General features: G+C 38.7%; 1 protein-coding gene across 4 annotated transcripts in view; it reads left to right on the forward strand.

Moving 5' to 3' along the window:
• The first annotated feature begins 6,495 nt into the window (after positions 1–6,495).
• Positions 6,496–23,355, forward strand: part of LIX1 (limb and CNS expressed 1) — a 49,993-nt gene continuing 33,133 nt past the window's right edge. The window contains exons 1-3 of one of the 4 annotated variants that reach the window (XM_027100551.1): positions 6,496–8,702; positions 9,448–9,506; positions 14,127–14,215. Coding sequence is in view for 1 of the 4 variants with exons in the window: in XM_027100550.1 (XP_026956351.1) it covers positions 8,621–8,702 (82 nt within the window). In the remaining 3 variants the exon portion in view is untranslated. Of the gene's footprint in view, positions 8,703–9,447; positions 9,507–13,592; positions 14,216–23,355 lie in introns of those variants that run through there. The other 3 variants (XM_027100553.1, XM_027100550.1, XM_027100552.1) reach the window with 3 other exon arrangements.

The following is a 23,355-nucleotide window of genomic DNA, read 5'->3' on the forward strand; positions in this document are numbered from 1 at the left end:
GTACCTATTACATAAAAAGCTTAACTACTATTTGAGGAACTTAGAAGGCAAATAAACAGTGCTTACCCTTAATAGCCTAAGATTTCCTGTGAGTTACAGAACAAATTAGTCAAATGTACAAACCTAAACAAATTATTCTGGGTCCAATCACAATGATTTTTAAAAGATGTTTTTGAGTAGCCATCATGTAGAAATTAGAGGCTTTGCCTTAATCAGACAAGATTTAACCCTCACATTTTAAAACATCCATAGTGAACAATAAGAAAAATTTTTAAGTCTACTACTAATATAGTAAAACTGTATTATGACGCAAAACACTTGTTGAATCTGGGAGTTTCAAATTTAAATCCTGGTTTTACCACTTCCCAGGTACCTTCTGTAGCCTCTGTAACCTCGCTTTTTTGATTTGTAAATGAAGACATTTAATGGTCCCTGTCTCGAGGTTGTTCTGAAGAGTAAATGAAATAACACCTTACAGGAAGGAGCTTAGCACAGTGCTTGATGCTGGTCCCTCAGTATCCCCTGGGGATTGGTTCCAGGACCACCTGTGGGTATCAAAATCATCTCATGCTCAAGTCCCTTAAATAAAAGCGCAGACAGTGGGTCCTCCATCTCAGCGGGTTCTGAATCTAAGGATACAGAGGGCTGACTGGTTTAGTGTATGGTTCAAATGACTTAAGGTTACCAAAAGGGAGATTCCAGAGGAATCTTTCCATTTTTCAAGGTATTTCAACTATGATTTTATCAAGACGTACAGATACTTTGCTTGCAGCTTTCCATTGTCTACTTGGTGTTCCCTTGAAATAAGCTTTTCCTGCAAGGTATGCAGTTTGTATTAGTGCCAAGTTTGCAGTGTTGGTAACCATCAGTCTGTTCTTTGGTGTACAGATGGCTTCTGAGCTTTCTCCAGAATCATAAAGATCTTTAAAGGGTACTAACTGGAAGGTTAGTGCAGTTCAAGATAATCCTTCTTTTAGTTAAGTGCACTGTAAATTTTCTGACAAAACACATAGTTGCCTAATTAAAAAACTTAGGTAAACCAGCTGCCTCATAGTTTTATCAGCCATTTCCACAGGATAGGGGGTTGAGTTCAGAGCACTTCCCTGAGGTGTAGGTTTGTTTCGTGTCACATTCAGTGCTCTGGGTAGGCCAAGGCTCACCATCTTCATTGTTCTTCATCCTTCCTCAGAACAACTTCCTAGAGAGCATCAGGCCATATCTTAGTTTGCCCTTGATGTGCTTTATGAAGTACTCTGCAACTGTAATGGCTGGGGATGAGGTAAAGTTCAGAATAATCATGAGATGCACAGTTGCATAATAACTGGGAGTGTGGGAATAACTCCAAAGCCCACAACACTCAAAAAGACTAATGTTGATATATTTTAAAGGTCTTAGGTTTTTCTTTTACCTTAGTATTATAAATAATGATGACATTAAAATTAACTTTATGTAACATTTAGAATCAAATTATTGTAGGTTTAATCCCATAAATAGGAGCATGCTCATAGATGTGTTATTTAGGACATTTGTCACAGTATTATGTGCTTCCTTCCGTTTAGAAAAAAAATAACCACTTGAAATAAATGAATCAAAAAAAACCCTGCTTACTATAACTCTGCTGTTGGTAGAAGAGGTTTGGCCTGCATTAGGAACCAAGAAACATGTCCACATCAGTTTTCCAAGTGGTTTGGTGTTGTGTAAAGTGGTATCTGGGGAAGGAGTACACAGGTTTTTAAATTTTTGTTGACTGAAGGTCTTTTGGAGAGACTGGAACAAACACACAACAGTTACATGACAATACAAAGACTATACTAAAGAGCCTGATACCACTGATGTAGTGCTGAGGAAATTCCAAGGATAGTAGATAAGTGAAAGGCCAGAGTGCTTTGGTGAGTTGTTTTGGGCAAGGGGGAGGGATTTGGTTGAATAGGTAGACTGAAAGAGCTTGCTAAGAGGAAATCATGCAGAAAATTCACAAGTCAGAAATCAATGTAATATGCTTACTATACTGTACATGGGGGAAAGTGTTGTGTGGCAAAGGTCCAAATTAAAGATGACTTTGAAAAAATATTGAAGTATAGTTGATTTACAGTGTTGTGTTAATTTCTGCTGTACAGCAAAGTGACTCAGTTATATATTTTTTTCATATTCTTCTCCATTCTTATTTATCACAGGATATTGAATATAGTACCCAGTGCTATACAGTAGGACCATTGTTTATCCATCCTATATATGAAAAATTTTAAGTTTAACTTGATATATTAGGAAAAAGAGTGATTGTAGATTTTAAGCAGTGCAATTATTTGATTTTAAAGGGAGGAGGGAGTAGAACTAAGGGAACTTTGTCAATGTTAGACAATGAATTGGAGGAAAACTAGAATCTAAAGTGTTATCATGTTGTCTTGTCAGCCTAAGTATTCCAATTAAGACAACCTGGAATAGAATCCTATCATACTAGAGTTATAGTCTTTATTGCCTTGTTCTTATTTTAGAGATGGGAAAACGTCTTTAGATGTAAAATTACTTTTCCAAAGTCACATCGACAGAATAAGGTTGGGAGTGAGAGAAAAGATGGAATTCATGCTACCGGCAAGGTGAATGGTAGGAAAACCACTGTATTCGAGTGGTTTAGACCTTTGTTTCCGGCTCTGGGGTCTAAATTCTACAAGTCACTAAGATCCACAGACTGTGACTTGTCTTCCTAGTGCCGTGGAGATACGAGAAAAAGTCCTCACAACCAGGTCCAGGCTTTGAGTCCTATCTTTCACAAAGTTCCTCCATTTTTAGAAAGTGGGTGGGTTTTTTCACTTGTTTTTCCATAACAGGCCTTTTCATCTTCTCACGGGCCCAAGAAACCCATCTCAGTAGACTGAAGCCCTGAGTGGAATATTTCTGGTTTAGAGGAGGTGGAAAAACGTTTATAGCCAAAAACGTTTTCCCTAGGAAGCAGGGTGGTGCTGGGGGAGTAGTTCTTTTTCCTTGAGCTCAAGGCTAATGAGGTACCTTGAGAGGATCATAAGAATATATTTTTGTCTCACTTGGTCTTTCTCCAGTTTTCAATTTGTGGAAAAATAAGCCCCCTTTCTATACAGTTTCCTATCCCTCCTTCTTTAAACAAATTTGAAAAGAAATAATGTTTCTTCTGTGTCAGCAGGATGCATGCTAAGTGCATTGCTCTGGTGGTGACTGCATAGGAAGTGAAATGGAAATTATAGTTTATAGTGTGAAATGGATGGGCACAAGGCTTTTATCTTAATGTAAGCATATCCATAAGTGTGGCCTGAATTGAATTAAGAGTATACTAATGATGCAGTCTTTACAGGAAGCTTCATCTAAAATATATAGAGCAGTGAAGTTACTGGCTTGCTTGAACCTAACATTGCCATCAACTAATCTCAGTTTTGTCATTTGTTTATAGCCAAAAACGTTTTCCCTAGGTTTGTTTTAATCAAATATAATTTTTTTCATAGTCTAGATTTTCATTTTAACTTGCTCGCTGTTGCAAAGATTTAAACATTTCATACAACTCATACCCCAGAAACATGACTTCATCTAAAGAAGGAAGAGGGTAGCTCTAGTTAGTCCATGTAAACTGGGTGTGTGTCTCACCACCCCCCCAGCATGCCCCTTATAGAAGACCACATCTTTATTTTTATTTTTAGATAAAAACATAAAACTGGAGTTCTTATTTTAGGGATGGGAAAACATCTTTAGACGTAAAATTACTTTTCCAAAGTCACATAGACTGAATAAGGTTGGGAGTGAGAGAAAAGATGGAATTCATGCTACCGGCAAGGCGAATGATAGGAAAACCAGTGTACTCGGGTGGTTTTGACCTTTGTTTAACTGGAGTTCAGATAACTCTTTTAAGATGAATCTGATCATTTTATAGCCACAGCTTATATGTTTTTTCCCCAACAACCAGTAAATTCCTATCCTGGAAAGCGGGAAGCAGGGGGAGTAGGGGTGCTGGTCCTGTGAGAAAATGCAAGGAGAGGGAGAGGGACCAATAATCAGATAAACATTAATTAAAGATAAAACATTGTTGTAAAGGCCACTGGCATAGTCCACTCTAAAAGCAAGCTAAAAAATTTTTTTAACTCTTCTTTTCAAAATACATTATTATGCTGGAAGTCAGCCAGCCACAGTTAAGTAATCAATTCAGTTTTCATAGAACACATATCTCATGACCCAAGGGCTTGGAATCACTATCTCCAATCCCGTAAATTTGAACATCCAAATTCCTGCACCTTTAAATACCTCTGTTTATCTTGGACGTGTTGACCCGTGAACTAGCAAAGCCTTCTCCAATGATATCTTTGGCCTCTAAAGTATGTCTTGAAGAATCAATTTTACTTCTCTTTGGAGACAAAATACCAAGATTGGACTGGGTAATTGGTTACACAAAACAATCAAGATGATGTGGGCTCATTCAGGATCCCCAAATTATATGAAACAGAAGGTGCAGATAAATGAAGGGTTTACTTTCATTGTGCTTTTTGGTTCTCTGACTGCCCTGGCAAAGACAAAGGGCAGTTCACTAGTGTTTTTATCTGGTGGGGAGGGAAATTATTTCAGGAAAGCGTTTTTCGTAATTTTCTATAAAAATTAGAGAATGTACATTCCTTTAATCTGTAGATGGGAGATTTATCAATTTTCTAATTATTCATGTAGTTCAGCAGATTAGTACTTAATATTGATTTCCTGAATTTAGCGAAATATCAATGAACGAATATCTGAGATAAAGTTCTTTTACGTTGCCTGTGTTTTTAAACTTTTGTCTGATAATTTGAAGTTGCCTTTCCAACTGACCCTCTCATTAATACCCTCCTTGATTCAAACATTTCATTGGTCTCTTCCCAGTTGAGAGTAAACAAATTAACACTGAGAAGCCATTTCATTCCTTTTACTTGTTCCTTCCCAGTTGAGAGTAAACAAAGTTGATGCTAACCAGCCTTTCATTCCTCCTACTGGCCTCTTCCTAGTTGAGGCTAAACAAAGCTGACACTGAACAGTCATTAGTCATTACCCCTGCAAAGTCAGTTTCTTCCTAGCTTTGCCCTTCTTCCCCCTCCCCCAAGCCCCCAGCAACATTGCACAGGGCTCTGACCCTCTTCCGGCCAATCTGGTATTTAGGACCTACCAGTTCCCCCACCCATCTCCACTGGAATTTGGAAGGAGCTGCTGTCAATTGCTCCCCATTGTTTCTGTTTTGAATAGTTCTAAATAAGCTCAGACTCAGTTACTTAAGCCTACTCTTTGGAGTTTGCATACCTTGTGCTAAAATCTTTCAGGACCTGTACTCTCAAGGTCACTGTAGCCTTATCAACAGGCCAACTCTCCTATTTCACCTACCCCAGATTCCTCCTCCAGGGCCAAGCATTGTATGAAGTCACACAGCAAGGAGGATAGTGGAGGTACTAATTCTTCGCTGCATTCTGTTTTCTAACATTCTGGATGTTATTTCAGTTGGTGGCCCCTGCCTCCTTATCAGTTTTTACCTGTAATGAACTAATTAACAAGAATATTACTCATCTGTATTATTATCGGTACTCTCTGGGAGCTTTGTGTGTGTTGTTGCACTCAGCCTTCCACTTTTACCATTGGGTGATCAATTTTGAACACTGAATATGTCAGTTCGATTCCATTTCTCATATTTCTGAGTGGTACCCTTAACAGGATTTCTAAAAATATCGTTTTGGTTTTCACTGTAGTCATCTACCCTGTTTCAATACTTTGATTTTGCTTTTGCCATATGACTAGAGATGGTTGCAGTTGACAGTGAAATCTAATGTGTGAACTGTAGAATATGTACTAAAACAAGCACACTGCACAGGGGTTTCTCAGGCGCTTCCATCTTCATCAGGTGTTTTCTATATCAGAGAGAATGGTGAGAAACCACTGAGTTGTTTTTCTAGATAGTCTCACAATAGCACTTTAAGGTAAGAAGTCTTTAAGGGCAGACAAGGAAGAAATGAATATGCAAAGGCTTCGGAAAACATCTGCTGAGGAACTGGGCCTAATGAGAAAGAAGAAAATACACTATCCAATTGGAATGTTGTATATCCACCTTTCTAGAATTCTTTTTTTATTATTATTTCTTAAAATATAACCCAATAAAGATCATGTTATCTTTATGAAATTATCTTTGCAAAGCTGTTTTGGGGTTCTCTAAGCAGATGTTCACAGTTTGCCTTTAAAAACAATCTTACAGAGGTTGAAGATAAGTTTTATTAATAAATGTTTACCCTTCGTTTTAGTTAGCTTTAGTGGTGAGTACCTTTTTTTTTTTTTTTTGCGGCACGCAGGCCTCTCACTGTTGTGGCCTCTCCCGTTGTGGAGCACAGGCTCTGAACGCGCAGGCTCAGCAGCCATGGCTCACGGGCCCAGCCGCTCCGCGGCATGTGGGATCTTCCCGGACCGGGGCACGAACCCGTGTCCCCTGCATCGGCAGGCGGACTCTCAACCACTGCGCCACCAGGGAAGCCCGGTGAGTACCTTTTAATTCACTCTATGAATATGAATATGTGTCCCTTACTATTGATGAATGGGTATGAAGTTGACTATGAGAATAGCAGTGATTTGTTTGAAGACAGTCTAGCTTTTAGGAAATAAATATATGACTTTCCAGAAGGCTAGAAAATGTATGGTAATATTTGTGTTCATTTGTAATATACCCATAGTATCATAGATGTTTGATCTGAAAGAGAGCATCTGGCTCAAACCCCTAATTTTCTAGATGAGGACTCTGAGTCCAGAGAAGATAAGTGACTTCTTCAAAGTTATGCAGATGACTAAAATCAAGTCCTAGATCTTACTAATCCCAAATTCAGTGTTCCTTCCACCACACTACACAACCAAAATACTTTATGTACTACTGGAATTAAATTTAAGCCCATAAAAAGTCCATTATTGATTGAAATCCCAGAATTATTTCTAATTTTTCTACTTTTATATTATTAGTCTCACTCCCCTGAGAAGTCCATATTATTTTTTCTGTTCCTCTAATGGGAACCTAAAATATCTTGGTTTCTATCTCAGTATCACACTGAAAATATTTGCATTCATTTATGCTTCATATCTAATCAATATATAATAATTTTTTGTCTACAAACCATCTATTTTCTCCTTTAAATTATGAACTGGATGGCAAGGACATTGATGATTTCCTATTTGTTACAGCCCATGTAAAGTACACTTCAGGACCCTATGAAAGAAGTGTGACTTCTTTCAATTTCTTTTTTTATAATATCTTTGCATTCTGGGGCAACCCTATATGTCTGTTGTGTGCGACATATGCATACTCTCTGTGGGCATTTTACTAGGTGATGGTCATTATAATAGGAGTTACTATTACAGCCTCATTCCTTCTGTTTCCTTTTATTAATTAAGCCCACCGCTTCTACCAACTAGCCAAAGAAGCTGATCACATGGAAAACATTTTATATAGTCTTTAAAGAACCGGTTTCAGTTAATCATATAGTACAACATAATTATGGAATCTGAGTATTAGAAAGAACATTGGAAAGCGATCTCCTGTGCCTACCCTGGAAAAATATTTTAAATAAAAGTGAGGAAGTCCTCAACAAGCCATCAACAACTAACATAGGTTACAGCCACTAAAATCAGTTCTTTTATATCTGGTTTAAATCCTTATTACTGCAGTAGAATTCTATGACATGTCTCCTGTGGGAGGACTATTTAACATTGTTGTGAGTGGTGTAGGACATCGGTAGAAAAAGCAGCTTTGTTTTCTTCAGATATTTTCATAACCACCTATATTCTTTGAAAAATATATTTTTACTTCTCCTGAAATTTTTAATATAAAAAGTTATCCTGAAAGGAAATGAAAGGAAGTGAATGATATCAGAACTCATTAAAGTCAATCTTGGGAACGATTTGCCTCGAAGGATAAAGAAGGAAACAAATGTTCCCAAGCAAGTCAAAACACAGACTATGAGATTTTATTTGCCACTGCCCATCAAAAGTGACTATAATTTGGGTGGGTGAAAAAATTAAACACTTGGCTCCCAAAGAGATGTTCCTGGATTCAGATACAATACATGATCTGGTGCCTGGCTACATCCACAATCTTTACAGCACTTCTTTACCGAGAAGAATTTAGATTATACTGATTCTGAGATGGAAGTCCTGAGCTGGAAACTCCTTTGCTACTAAGGAAACTTTCTTGAGAAATAACCTTCTTGCTTCTATATACCTGAAGTCAGCACATTAGAAGATGAGTGACCAAAAGAAATATGGAAGTCCGAAAGCTGCACACCATTCAGGCAAAATCTGGTTGGAGAGGAAAGCTGTTCCCATGATTAGTGAGCTTCCCCAGCTAGCCTGTAGGTGGGTGTGTTTAACAGAAGGAAGCAATGGGAACCCGCCTGTCAGCCAGCCTTTTGAGCTAATTAGCTCAGCATACAACAAAGATAAGTGAGCCTGGGAGGAGGGCCCCCTGAGGGGTCTTTAGATTCTGGGAAATGTCTGATTGGCAGATGTTAAAAGAGATTCTTTGGTAATCCTGTGCATCAATGAGCTGCACAAATTCAGACCAGGACTGCAAGAATTCAGGCATGAGGACACTGTGCAGCAGGCTCGCACAGGCAGACCCAAGATGGACAGAACCTTGGAATCCTTGAGACACATCATTGCCCAAGTCTTGCCTCACAGAGACCCGGCTCTAGTCTTCAAAGACTGTAAGTACTGAAGGGAAAAACGTTTTTTGACTTTTTTAGAAAATAGTCCTAAATGTCTAGTCACATCCTATTTAAGTATGTTTTCTCCTAAATCTCTGTAGTCGTGTGCTGTGGTCTAAGTGGTATTTAACTTGTTTCTGACTTCAGACAGAATAATTTCATTTCACCTACGGGTATCAGTCGCTGGGATATTTTGTCAGTGATACATCTTGTTAACCGTTTAGAAGTCTGTCTTAAAATCTAAGATTCGACTAAGACTTAATGAACTTTTCCAGATGATTTTTAAATAAATAAGACTGATTGGTACTAGGATTAAAACTAAAAATAACTTGAAAATGATAATAAAGTATATCTCTTTTTTAACCTGTTTAATCCTCCATACCATATATGAGTTATGTTTAAAAAGTATTGTGTTTGAAATTTTTTGTTGCAAAAAATTAATAAATCACCACTGAGCTCTTAAATTTTGATAACAAATTATAACACTTTAGTTTAAAAGGCCAGTAAAATGAGATGTCTTCCCAATTCTGCAACAATGCTCTCCCCCTCCCCCCCAAAAAAATCTAAACAGCTATGGCAAAGTTATTTCAAAATCTTTTTTTAATGGTTATGAAAAATAATTCAATCAAGATTTCCAATTCTAGCAATACTATTAGACCATTTATCATGTAACTTTGTTTCTGGAACCAATTTGATTTCCTGCTGCTGCAAAACAGACTATCTTCACCTTGTATCTTATCTACAGTGGGTTTCATATTACAAAGGGCTTCTGAAACAGAACTTTGCTATGGAACTACCCAAAAGGTAAAATGCATATGGAATTTTTTTTTTTTACTTCAATAAGTTACAGCTTTCTTCTTTGTGAATCTCGTATGTTTGTCTCCATCAAAACATCAATGGTTTGTATTTTTGCTTTCTGATTGCTGAATAATGTTCGTTTCCAGATGTCCTTTTATTTTATATTTCTCATATGTGTGATGAAGAGAAAGAAATGTTAGGCAATTTTATTCTATAAAATGTTCTTCTTAGAAATTAAATTGTAACCCATTTGCCCACTAAGGCATAAAGTGAAAGCCTGCTCTTTCTTTCTTTTTTCTTTCTTCCTTTTTTCTCTTCCTTTCTTTATTTTGCTTTCTTACTCCTCTTACTCTTTCTCTTGCTTTCTTAGTTTCTTGCTTTCTTTTAAATATTGTCTTCAAGCATGTGTCAATAGCTATGTTAGAACTAATAAAAATCACTCCCTCCCCCAGACTAGCCTGGAGTCTATTCAGGTTTGGCATGTTTTTTTAAGTGAAAAGGGGAGGAAAGAATGCCTCTCTCCTACAATAGCACTGCATTCACTAGTGAAGGGTAAAAAGGATCTTGACCTGCCTAAGACTTTGGATGAACTGTAGAGGACCAGGGATCATGCGGTGAGGGTTTGGATAGTAGAAACAGTAAAAGGAAATAGAGGTGAAATTTTTCACTGAGTTCATTGTGAATTTAAGAAATTTAATCTGAAATTATATGGCCCACTTTTTGAGCTGAAATAAATCCCAGCAATTGTTTAGTTTACCAGAGAGAATAAAACAGAAAAGGATTAAAATAAAACATACGTTAGGTTCCATCATCCAGGCCTTTGTGGGAACTCTTTTATATGGAAAAGCAAAAAAGTGTCCTGTTTTATATACTTCATTCCTTAACATAGAACTTAAATTTCATCAGATAGCATTGCCTGCTTACCCTAGAATGGGCTGCCACTCTGCAACTGCTTGCATGGCTTAATAGGTGTGAATTTTAACTTCTGAGCCTCTCCCTTCAGGTGTTTCTAATCTGAAAAATGACTAAATGAAAGTAAGCCAAAATGGCAGATTTCTGTGCCAGGGGTTTTTATGATATCCAAACATCCAACCACTCACCATCCTCATGGAATAAATGGGAACAGTTTCACTTACTTTCTGGGGCAGACATCACAAGTCTGCCTAGGGCCTATGCCCTGCCTCAGCAACGTACCATGCATGTGCCAGGGTTTAGCACATGGACTCATTTTCTTTGGCACACCCATAAGTTGCTGCCACCACAATCCTGCTTTACACAGCCTGTAAAAAGCTGCTATCAACCTTGAATAGCAGGTTCTAAGCAGCCTCCCCTCCTCCTAGTCACTCTTGGCTCCTTTTCCCCCACCCCAGGCCCGTCTCTTTTTGCCAGAAGGAAAGAGCTAAGCACTTGAACACATCACTGCCAATTCCTTAAGAAAAATTGCTACCTTGCTTTCCTACAAGATGAAAAGCCAATTCAACAATGCTTAAAACCGTGCACAGTTGAACAAAGGAGCATAAAAAAATAATAATAACATTCTAAAAGTGTTTTTCTAAATTTCTCTTCAATGATGCAAAGGCAGTTTTTTTCTCTTTATTCTTCAGAAACATATAATACAAGGAATGTAAACGATCATTTGATTAATTTGTTGCCCTCCCTTGGCTTTTGATTTGTTTAAAAACAAGCAATAGTAAATTGAATTTTCTCTTCAAGTTGGTCAGGAAAAGTACCCAGAGAGTTTTCTGGTCTGAGACCGATGCACATGGGGATAGTTACATTCATTTAAGGAAATAAAATATGAATGTTTTTCTCAGCCAAGGAGGCCCTCCAAGTGGCATTTTGTAATGTATTAAACCTCTCATTTGTTTTAGACAGGTGTTCATCTGGCAAAAGTTGTAATTTGCTTTTTATTTTCTTTCCTGAAAGGAAATAAATTTCATGACATTTTTTCCCTTTTTCTCTATTTTGCGTTTCAAATGAAAAATAACGGAAAGAAATTTTAAATGAGGTGGGCTCTCAGTTTGTAATTTGCTCATCTAAGCTGACACTGGACTGTTCTTCACTACCTAAATGTCTCCATTTTGTAACAGGTATCTCTGGGAGTCTCTACCACCAGACAGAATCTCTTTGTGGAGAAATTAAGGCATATATCCATGTTGCCCTTCATTCTTGGCTTTGTGCAACATCCAGTTTCTTTTCATGTGTCATGTGTCACAATCAAAGATGAGCTATCCTGAAAGCAGCCCTTGTCAGCTCTTTTGAGAGTTTGTGTGTGAGCTTACTATCTGTTTGCCCCTGTTTAACAATTTCTCACATGCTTTCCCAAAGGAAATCACCGCCCCATGATTTCAAGATGTCTGCACTTTCAGATCCTACTCTGAGCGTTAACCCTTCAAATTACAAGAGCATAATATGCTTATCTGCCATCTTCGGATCCTTCTTCATGCATTAATAGTAATGCTAAGATGTCAGTCCTCATCATGTGATTAAGGCACTATGCTAAGAAGGTTTACTCTTCACAGCAAGCCAATAACATAGGTACTATTGATTTATAGGTGAGAGAACTGAGGCTTGTGGAGGTTAAGGTGACTTGCCCAAGGCCACACCTAATAAAATGACAGAGCCAGGATTCAAATTCTATCTTCCAACCTCTCACCTTTAGCCACTGCAAGACATTGCCTCTCAGAGGTGTTACATTACCATGTCATTTGTGCTGTCATGGCAGTATCTGTTAGGAAAACAGAGGTGGAACTGAAATGGACTCTTCTGGGTGTATGGAGAGAGCTCATTAAATAGGCATATCTGAACAGGAGTGTAACAGGAGAGTAATAAGGGAAGGGCATTTTTGAGGAGAGAGAACAGTTTGTCCAAAGGCAGATCAGGCAATACAGGAACAATGCATCAGGGGAGGTGGAGACAAGGCTGAGAAGACAGGTGGAGTCACGCTCAAGTGTAAGCAACAGGGGTCCATTAGAGTTAGCAGTGATCGTAGATTAGTTCTGGAAGTGTATGGCCTCATGTTGTATTGGGGAAAAGATTATATTGACATCTGCTACAAGTATACTTCCTGATACTAAGCTGGAGAGAATTGCAGATTTTTCACAGCAAGAATCCTTTTGCCCATTCAGGCAAGATGCAATACATGCCTATAGGGAGAAACCACTTTCACTAAGTAAAGGCCAAAATCAAGGCAAACTTTTCAGATAGTTAAAAACTATCTTAGCTGTCATTAAAGCCATGAGAACATGTTGGTTTCTAGCACTGATTTATAAAGTGAAGTGTTAGATTTCACTGTTTCCCAAAATTTTATAATGAAAAAATACGGTGGAACATTTAACTAAACATTGCACAATTAGAAGAAAAATTTCTCACATATTTGAAGTGCATTAACTCTCCCATTTGAGGAGACATTTTCTGCATGAAAGGTTGTATTTATACCAGTTAGGTGAATACTTCAAAAAGTACATTTTTACCCTTTGGAAAAATTGGACCATACTATAGAGCTATTAAAAACATCTCAGTAATCATGAATCTGGCTGTATGGAATGCAAGAGAGGAAAAATTCTCAGGAGTCAAGTATTTTCCCCATCCCATGCTTTTTAGAGTAGTTATCTAAAATCTATAAATTTGATGATACATTTATGGTTTTTGCATTTCACGTAAAGGAATGGAGTAGGATGTGAGGGATGAAGGCACTTGTGCAATAAAATTCCTACACGTATTGCATTGCATTCCACCACAGAAAGTGTGCTGGAAAGAGCATGGTTAAAAAACAAAAAACAGGGACTTCCCTGATGGCGCAGTGATTAAGAATCCACCTGCCAATGGTGGGGACATGGATTCGATCCCTGGTCCGGGAAGATCCCACATGCCACGGAGCAACTAAGCCCATGTGCCACAACTACTGAGCCCATGTGCCACAACTACTGAAGCCCGCACGCCTAGAGTCCGTGCTCCACAACAAGAGAAGCCACAGCAATGATGAAGCCCACGCACCACAAGGAAGAGTAGCCCCCGCTCTCCGCAACTAGAGAAAGCCCGTGTGCAGCAATGAAAGACCCAACGCAGCCAAAAATAAATCAATAAATTTATTTTTTAAAGTGAAGTATTGTTATAAAAAAACCCAAAAAACAAAAAACTCCACTGCTTGCTAGCTCATTTTGGATTAATGATGGCATCTTAATTACAATAATTTGAACTCTGATAATTTTAGCATCTAAACTGTGGATGTCCATTCTACTGAAAAAGCCTACTCAAAAGCTAGTTTTACTTTATCTATTACAGGACACAACTATTTTTATTTGAATTTATACTAAAAGAAAAATGCAGATTTCATTTCAGCTATCTGTGGCATAAGCATTGTTCTCCTTTTTTCAGTAAAGATACATTTGGCAGAGTTTAAATACTGAAAGTCTTAGTGCCAGAGGAAAATTTTTCAAAATGGAAAAAAAGAAGTGGCTTCTTGATCACTTAATGGCCATATCTGTCTTAATACATTTATTTCTTAATATATAAATAAGATTTAACAAATCAAAATAAAATATGAGTGACACCCATCCTGTGATCAAATCTGGTGCCTCTTCATAGTCTGCTGTCTCATCTCACCATCGGCTTTTTTTTTAACAGTTAAGATTTGTTAGCCTGAACTCAACTTTAACAACTTCTGAAACTCACGTGTTAAGTTACAGCCCATAATAGGATACAGCTGCACAAGGGTGAGTTTCTAAGTTATGATTTTTCTGTTTAAATGATAGGGTTTTACTGATTATGTGCTACAGATTGATTTAAGAAATGTAAGACAACTTTAGAAGCCTTTCATAAAAGAATCTTCTTTATTTAATACATTTCATATTGGTGTTTTAACCCCAAAGGCTCTTATTTCTTTTCTTCCATGTTCAAATGCTCATATAAGTTTAGTCTGTCAAGGCAGTTTTAAAAATCCTATTTTAAAAGAAAAAGGAAAGAAAAAAGAATCCTACTGAAAGTTTAATAATGACAAAACAGGCAATTATTACACTCCCTGTAGTTTTCTACATTCTCTCTCTGCTGTCCTTAGAATACTGTTTGAATTATGGTGTTGCTTTTTTTTTTTTTTTTCTACTGGGATGATAATCAGTTGATCCCTATTTTGATCTCATCCCATTAATGCAGCTGTGGGAACCCATCATCTAGTCACCACCCCTTTCACACTTATGGGCTGTATAGTGTAGTTTACATTTTTCTCATGTGCCTCTGTACTATGAGTTATAGTTTTGCTGGCATGTTTTTGTCCACACCTAAGTTGGAAGTCCCAGGAGGGCAAAGCCATACCTTGCACTTCTATGTAACCCCCAAGGTGTCTCCCACAAGGCCAGGCACCTAGCAGGTGCACAACAGACTTTTCTGGTGGCTGATTTGTTTATTTTCTCCCTCACAAAAAGGGGGAAGATTTTTCCCATTGTCAAGTGAAATATGATGAAATAAATGGTACTGGGACTTTCTAAACCATCATCCATTGACACCTTAATCACAGCCTAATTGCATGCAGGGTTAAGCTGAGAGCCCCATGAAACAGGAGGCAGCATGGAAGAAGGATGGGCTGTGAAAATAAACACAGCCACCTCAGGCAACTTCCCCAGAACACTGCCTCAGGTTGGCCTTGGTAGAGCAGCCCAAATTATCCCATATACCACACTGGCAGTGACTCAGATTGCCAGTCCTTATATTCATCCTCAGGGTCTACCCTCAACTCTGGGTCACACAACTCTGTGTGCACCAAGCTCTCTAGGGCCAAACTCTGTCCGTGCCTTGTACATAAACCCTAGTTGGATAGCTGTGGCAGGGTCATGGAGAGCTTTCTTATAATGACTCTACCCGGGGAAGGTATGTTACATGCCTAAAGCCACATTTGCACAGATTTGACCATTCTAACTAAACAGAACTGGTCAGTAAAGTAACAGTGTTTGATTTTTTTGTTTGTTTTTTGTTATCTTGGATCCTTGGTAATCTAAAGTCAACAGTCCTACAAAGTCTCTGAAATATAGTGCAGTGTCAGTGCCCAATGGCACATGGGAAAGATATCAATATATACTTCCTAATTGGTTAAGTGGATTACATGAGGTTTTTAGTCTATGTAGCTTTTGTGATTGGATGACATCATTTGAACCATGGTGCACAGATAAAGCACATTTGGGAGCTCAGGCCTGCTACTGCTGCTGCCGTTCAATTGTGATATATTTAATGACCTTTTATTTTAATGTCTTTGTGATTCCCTCTTGTTCCTTGATATTCTCTCCCCTCTGCCTTCTTAAAAAATTACCTTGTACATCCAAAGATATTTTTTTAAGTGTTATTTAAATTTCTCCCCAAATGACTTATAGTTCAGCAATTTAAAATTCTAAAGGTGAAAATTAAACCAAAACGAACGATGTACTTTTTTGCATATTATAGAGAATCTCCCAAGAGGTTAATTTTGCAAAAAAAAAAAAAAAAAAAGAAAAACAACCCAAAGAATCTTAATTCCCTCAGAGAAAGTGTTCAGGGTAGAGAATGGGGACCAGACCAGAAGAACAGAAAAAGCAAACAAAAGAAACACAACCAGCTTCCCAGCTGCTGAAGGAGCTAGGCACTGACTCTGGAGCGTTACTAAAAGAAAATAATGCTGGGAACAAAGCAAGACTCTTAGCTGTCTCAGCTGTGTTGTGTGGCTGTGGCTACCTTTGAAAGAGTATCTACAGAAAAGAAGAAGGGGCCCAAGATTCCTACATATTGTACATGACACACAAGCTGTGTCAGCAAGATTCCATTAGCCTGGTCAAAACTTGTCAAAGCCTGAGGATGGTTATAAATGTTTAGACAGCTGGCTCTGTTGGTCAGTGTCCTGGAGTTAGCCAAGCCAAGCACAAGACCCACAGGTACCCCATTTTGTGTGAATGGCAAATTGGCATCATGCCTTGAGCTGGCTCCTTAAATTATCTGGGGGTCCTTTTCCTATTTCTCCTCAACAAATCTAGGGAATCACATTGACAAAAACAAGTTGTACATGCTTGAATTGCTAGAATAGAAAATACTAATTAACTTTATTTTAAAGTATCACCTGCTAAGGGTAATTAAAAGATTATATTAAAATATTGCATAACAAAAAAATCCACCTGTTTGGAGGCAGAGAATCGATTTGAAAATATGTTTAGCATCTTGAAAGCCTCTTAATGGTTTATCCTTAAATGGTAGCCTTTCCAATTTGTCTTTAATTGTTTTTGGCAAGGGAAATTTTGCCCAGCTAGAATTTTTTTCTCATGTAAGGCATAAAGAAATTGCTTCTTTTTTTCTGATAGATTCGTAACATAACATTCATAACATACTTTTAAGACCCCTTATTACTGACAAATGACTGTCTTCCCGGCAGGACTTACCTGGTATTAGGTAATTGAACTGGGCAATGAACTATAATGTTTCTACTTTCCTGAAGCACAATCAGTCATTAACATTGATTTCAAATAAGAGCCCCTCTCTGTAGTTTTTGCTAAGAGCAGTTCTATTGCCATTAGCATTTATTAGAAAGTGAAAAATTGGGACAGACATCCATGTCTCCAGATTTTGAGACATGTAGCATTTCATCTATTTATTTTCTGTCCATTATGAAGCTTTGACTTTAAGAGTGAATGACATTAAAAGACCTTTCTTTTTTCCATCTCTGAACTCTTCACATATTTTGGAAATAAATTAAAAAGCACAATGTGTCCAATTAGGAATTTTCAGATTTGAGAATATTTTTAGAATGTTTAATGACATGGTTTCCAATACAAGAACAGTCAGTCTCAAAGATGCAACATGCAAGCATATAATCATGCCTTTTCCTTTCTTCCTTCACCTTCTCTAACCACAAATAATAGCTAACACTCTAGTGCTTACTATGTGTGAAGCTCTATTCTGAGCATTTTCCATTTTAAGCTTTACAGCAACCCTGTAATGTAAGTACTATATTTTACAGATAGAACAGGAGCACTAGGTAGGTTTCTTACAGCGGTAAAGACAGGATTCAAACCCAGGCATTCTGGCTTCAGAGTCCATGCTTTTAACTACGTAAGGAAACTGCCTGCCTGTTGATAAAATGTGGAGATAGAAGATGCAGTACACGTTTTATTGTGTTCAAACCAAAGCCCCTATAATCCATGGGGCATTTACATCCTCTCCATCTGAGAGTTCCCATATGAAAACATATATCATGTGTCCCTATTAGCATCTTCATCGTGTCCAATCTATGAAAATGACAAGCTCTGAGTTTTTAGGATAAAGGCCCTCTGAGTGGCTTCATGCTCCTTCCAGACTACAAAAGGAGCATTCTCTTGCTTGCTGCATCTCCTACTCACTCCTCATAGAGATTTTCTGCCCAAGCTCCTCCCAGAGAGACATTCTTCCTGGGCTCACCGAGATGCATAAGAGCAACTGCACATTCTCTCCAAGTATTTGTGCCCTTGTTCTTCATGAATGGAGCCACTACAGGCAGCTCATCACCTCAGGCAAAGACAAAGGACAAGGAACTCTGTGTTCCTGCCTTTCTCTCCCACTTGGGTAAAGCTGAGGCACCAGAACAATAGGATCAATTTCCAATTATTAAAAGAAACAAACTCCCCTTACCCTGTCTCTTATCAAATTGTACCCCCTTCCTAATGGCATCCTTCCCTATTGCTCCCACACATAATTCCACAGCTGAGGCATTACTGTTTTTCTTACTCTTTTTGTCAAATGCCACTCTCACTCCTTTGAGAGCACAGTTCCTATCCCTTCCCCCATCCCGGTGTAAATCTCATTTTTCTGAGGTGGCTCAGATTAGGCCCTCCTCCTATGCATATTTTTATTCTTTAATTAATTTATTTATGTGTTTTTGGCTGCGTTGGGTCTTCGTTGCTGCGCGCGGGCTTTCTCTAGTTGCGGTGAGTGGAGGCTACTCTTCCTTGTGGTGCATGAGCTCCCCTCATTGCGGTGGCTTCTCTTGTTGCGGAGCACGGATTCTAGGCACGCGGGCTTCAGTAGTTGTGGCTCGTGGGCTCAGTAGTTGCAGTGTGCTGGCTCTAGGGTGCACAGGCTTCAGTAGTTGTGGCACAGGTTCAGTAGTTGTGGCTTGCAGGCTCTGGAGTGCAGGCTCAGTAGTTGTGGCGCACGGGCTTAGTTCCTCTGCGGCATGTGAGATCTTCTTGGACCAGGGATCGAACCCATGTCCCCTGCATTGGCAGACGGATTATTAACCACTGCACCACCAGGGAAGTCCCCCTATGCTTGTTTTTTTTCTGACCTTTTCAGTTCACATTTATCTACTTTTCCCCTTGCATCTGTTTAATTATTGTGCCATAAATTTTAAAGTTTTAAATATTACCTTAAAATCATTTCTGTTCTACAATGTAGCAGTCTAGTATTTTGTTAACAAATTATATTATGAATTCACTATTTCTGCAATCATATTGTAAGCCTTTATGAACAGAGGCCTATTTTGACTGCTTTGTTGTTTTTTTTTGTTTACTCTATACCATCAAAGACAGGGTTACCAGATACACCAGTGCCTCATTGCTGGTTAATTGTGGTGTTCTGTTACACAATTCCTGATCTCAGAGACTACTTTCAAATCCTTTTCAACACAGTGCTCCAGGCAGTCAACATAAACGGATTAGAATTGACACTCTGAGACAAAAGTACTTACCATTCCTGTTCAGGATTTCCCTAAGTCCTAGTTATCATGAAGGTAAAGCTCCAGCTGGCAAGCAGCTAGCAATCACATGTTTACTCTGACCAGGCTTCATCTTTCTGCACCTCCTCAGCCATCTCCATCTGAGCCATGGCTGCCACCACCACATCCATGCTGTGTGGGTACCATGGTGGTTCATATAAGAAACCTCCTATCTAGAAGGAAGTCTTGATCTCTCCATGAATCGTAGTACCTTCACCTATCTTCTGTATGTTCATTCAGTTGCACAGTACAGATATGTAGTTTTCTTAGATTTCAAATGAATTCAACAACTGCTTCTAGATGAATAGCCCTGTGCTAGATACCAAGGAGGCTACAGAGGAGAATGAACTAGAGTCCCTGCCCTCTAGAATCAGTCAGCTGTGAGGCAAATAACATAATACTGTACTCTATAGGATGAATTATTATCACAAGGCATTTCATTCCTCTGGCCAGAAGTAAGTCCAGCCAAGTCTGACTTGATAAATTTAGCCTGGAGCACTACATCTATTTTATTACATGGCTTATAGGAGATTAAGTGCTAAGACATAGGGCCACTAATGGAATAAGAGCACAGAAAAGTACATTCATATGGGCTAGAACCAGTGGGCAAGGCGTGATGGAGGACGTGGCATTTCCTCTGAACTATGAGAATAAATTGGATGGATAGAAGGGAGGGGCAGAAACAATACTCAGGATAGGAAGGAGAACTTGAACCAAAACACAGGGGAAAAATATGCAGTATATGTTCAAGGACAAGTAAAGACACTGCATTTGCTGAAGCTGATTGAGGATTTCTGCTAGAAAGGGTCAAAGGTTGGATGGTCGAAGTGTTCCACATTGTCGGATGTCTTCATTGGTCAACTGCCTTCTGTGAAGTTTGATGCTGAACTCTATAATCAGAGAGAAAGCTTGAGGAAGGAGAAAATGTAAACCTCATTTATGAAAAACTTGCTTGGGGATCTAGTTACCACTCTGAAAACTGTCCTATTCAGATTTTAAAACACAGTGAAGAAAAAAGTATCCACACTAATGTCTATAAACTGCATAGCAAATTGTCGTCTTGTTGATGTGAAAATTTTCAAAATTGCTGAAGAGGTTTGTCTTAGTCAGCTTGGGCTGCTGTAACAAAATACCATAGACTGGGTAGCCTAAACAACAGAAATTTATTTCTCACATGTCTGGTGGCTGGAAACTCCAAGATCAAATTGCTGGCACACTCAGTACTTTGGAGAGAGCCCTCTTCCTGGTTTGCAAATGGCTGCCTTCTTGCTGCGTCCTCACAAGGGAGAGAGAGGAAGCTGTGGTATCTCTGTTCTTATAAGGACACCAATCCCATCATGGGGCTCTACCTCATAATCTCATCTAAACCTGACTATCTCCCTAAGTCCCCACTTTCTAATACCATCATATTAGGGGTTAGGGCTTCAAAATATGAATTTGTGGGAGACACAGATGTTGAGTCCATAACAGGGTCTATTACATGTGTCTGAGAAAACAATTTGGAGCAATGGAATTCATTAAGAAGTTTGATGTGCAAAGTCAATTCAGAGGTTAAATTGCTTTCTTTACTCTCAGATGTTATGAACTGATAGAAATCACAAAAAGGAACTGGATTTCATGCTGTTGTTCCTAGGATCTCCCCAACAATTCTCTCTCCTTCCACTTCCTCCCATACCCCCAGCCTCAGCCATTTGACATTCTATTTCTTTCTTTTTTTTTTTAAACATCTTTATTGGAGTGTAACTGCTTTACAGTGGTGTGTTAATTTCTGCTTTATAGAAAAGTGAATCAGCTATACATATACCCCCATATCTCCTCCCTCTTGTGTCTCCCTCCCACCCTCCGTATCCCACCCCTCTAGGTGGTCACAAAGCACTGAGCTGATCTCCCTGTGCTATACAGCTGCTTCCCACTAGCTAATTATTTTACATTTGGTAGTATATATAAGTCCATGCCACTCTCTCACTTCGTCCCAGCCTACCCTTCCCCCACCCATGTCCTCAAGTCCATTCTCTACGTTTGCATCTTTATTCCTGTCCAGCCCCTAGGTTCTTCAGAACCATTTTTTTTTTTTTTTAGATTCCATATATATGTGTTAGCATACGGTATTTGTTTTTCTCTTTCTGACTTACTTCACTCTGTATGACAGACTCTAAGTCATCCACCTCACTACAAATAACTCAATTTCGTTTCTTTTTATGGCCGAGTAATATTCCATTGTATATATGTACCACATCTTCTTTATCCATTCATCTGTCGATGGACACTTAGGTTGCTTCCATGTCCTGGCGATTGTAAATAGAGCTGCAATGAACATTGGGGTCCATGTGTCTTTTTGAATTATGGTTTTCTCAGGGTATATGCCCAATAGTGGAATTGCTGGGTAGTATGGTAGTTCTATTTTTAGTTTATTAAGGAACCTCCATACTGTTCTCCATAGTGGCTGTACCAATTTACATTCCCACCAACAGTGCAAGAGGGTTCCCTTTTCTCCACACCCTCTCCAGCATTTATTGTTTGTAGATTTTTTGATGATGGCCATTCTGACTGGTGTGAGGTGATACCTCATTGTAGTTTTGAGTTGCATTTCTCTAATGATTAGTGATGTTGAGCATTCTTTCATGTGTTTGTTGGACATTCTATTTCTTTATAGTAATTTTACCGGTTAAACATCAGTTACCTTGACAAAGGCAAGACCAATAGATGACCTGTAGTATTAAACCCTGAAGTCGGAGAGTTGCTCAGCTTGGCTCCAGCATCAGCCAAGTTGTTATTCATCTGCATTCTCTGGGTCTCCAGCTGAGGATTCACTACCTCTCTCCTGTCTGGTGTCCAGATTCACTATGGATGACCAATTTATCTTGTCATGGCTGTGGATAAAGCCCTTTTCCTTTAGTGTCCATTCAGACAAAGTAGAAACTCTTTAGAAAGAATTTCACTAAACTTTGGGAGAAATAATGCATAGAAATAATACAAACAATGTATTCCAGACGATAGCTTCCTGATCCTGAGGTGGAAGGCACAATCAGAGAAACTTGACCTTGACTTTTGTTCATGCCCCTCTTCAAAGGAAGCCTGTTCCAAAGCCCTCCTCGGTCTTTTGTCATTTCCTCTTGTTCCTCTTGTGGTCTCTCCTTTAGCCATTATTCCTTGAAAGAAGGGACTGGAATGGGAGGCCTAATCACAACCCCCCTCTGAAGCCCACAGCTGGTGGGTATTTACAACATTGTTTTAAACCAGAGCAAAGTGTTAGCTGAAGATGAATCAGGATACCTGTTCACATGACACAGACTGCTCATTCACTGTGACAGTTCCAAGCTAGAAAGTGTCATATCACTTGTATGAAAAAAATACAGATATTAACCCTTTGCTTTGTTTGACTGCCAAGAACAAGTATCAGAAAAATGGCCCATAGAAAATGGTAGGTGAAGTAATTCTTGTGCAGAGCCTCCTACACCTTTCCTACCAACAGCCTCACAAAGGCAACACATCTTCCATACCTTTGATGACATTCAAATATTCAATTAACCTTTATTCTTCTTCTAAAATGCTTCTAATAGATGTAGACATGCATGAAAACAACTTACATTCCATTATAATTAGGAGTGGCTCAGGATGAGCAAAGAGCTAGACTATACACCCAGACCAAACTAGGTTAAAAATCCCAAGGCTAAGACTTAGTAGCTGTGTGACTGTATCCTGAGCATCTTTTATTTCTTATCTCTATGTTGTGGATAATACCTGTTGTAAGAATTAAATGAGAAAATGCCTAGTGCCTGGCATATAATAGGCACATGATAAGAGAGATGAGAATAGCAACTTCGTCCTATCCTACTCAGGACTTCTCAAGCTTTAGTGTGCATCAGATTGCCTGAGAATCTTGTTTAAAATGTAGATTCTGGTTCAGTAGGCCTGGGAGCATGAGAGCCTGAGGGGCCTGGAAGGTGACTTGAGGAAGTTTAGAATGAGAAAGAGTATCAAGACATAGGGTCTTCTATGACTTGCCAAGAAGTTATTTGTTCTGTAGGTAATGAAGGACCCACAGAAAGATTTTAAGATGTGAGTGATTTAATTAACCATAAGATTCAGAAAGATTACCTGGAAACAGTTGAGGATGGGTTGGATGGGAGGGTGATTGGAGTCAAGTGGGTACTG

Source organism: Aethalodelphis obliquidens, unplaced genomic scaffold (genome assembly GCF_003676395.1).
Source record: "Aethalodelphis obliquidens isolate GAN/ISIS:26980383/991018 unplaced genomic scaffold, ASM367639v1 scaffold4, whole genome shotgun sequence".
NCBI lineage: Eukaryota > Metazoa > Chordata > Mammalia > Artiodactyla > Delphinidae > Aethalodelphis > Aethalodelphis obliquidens.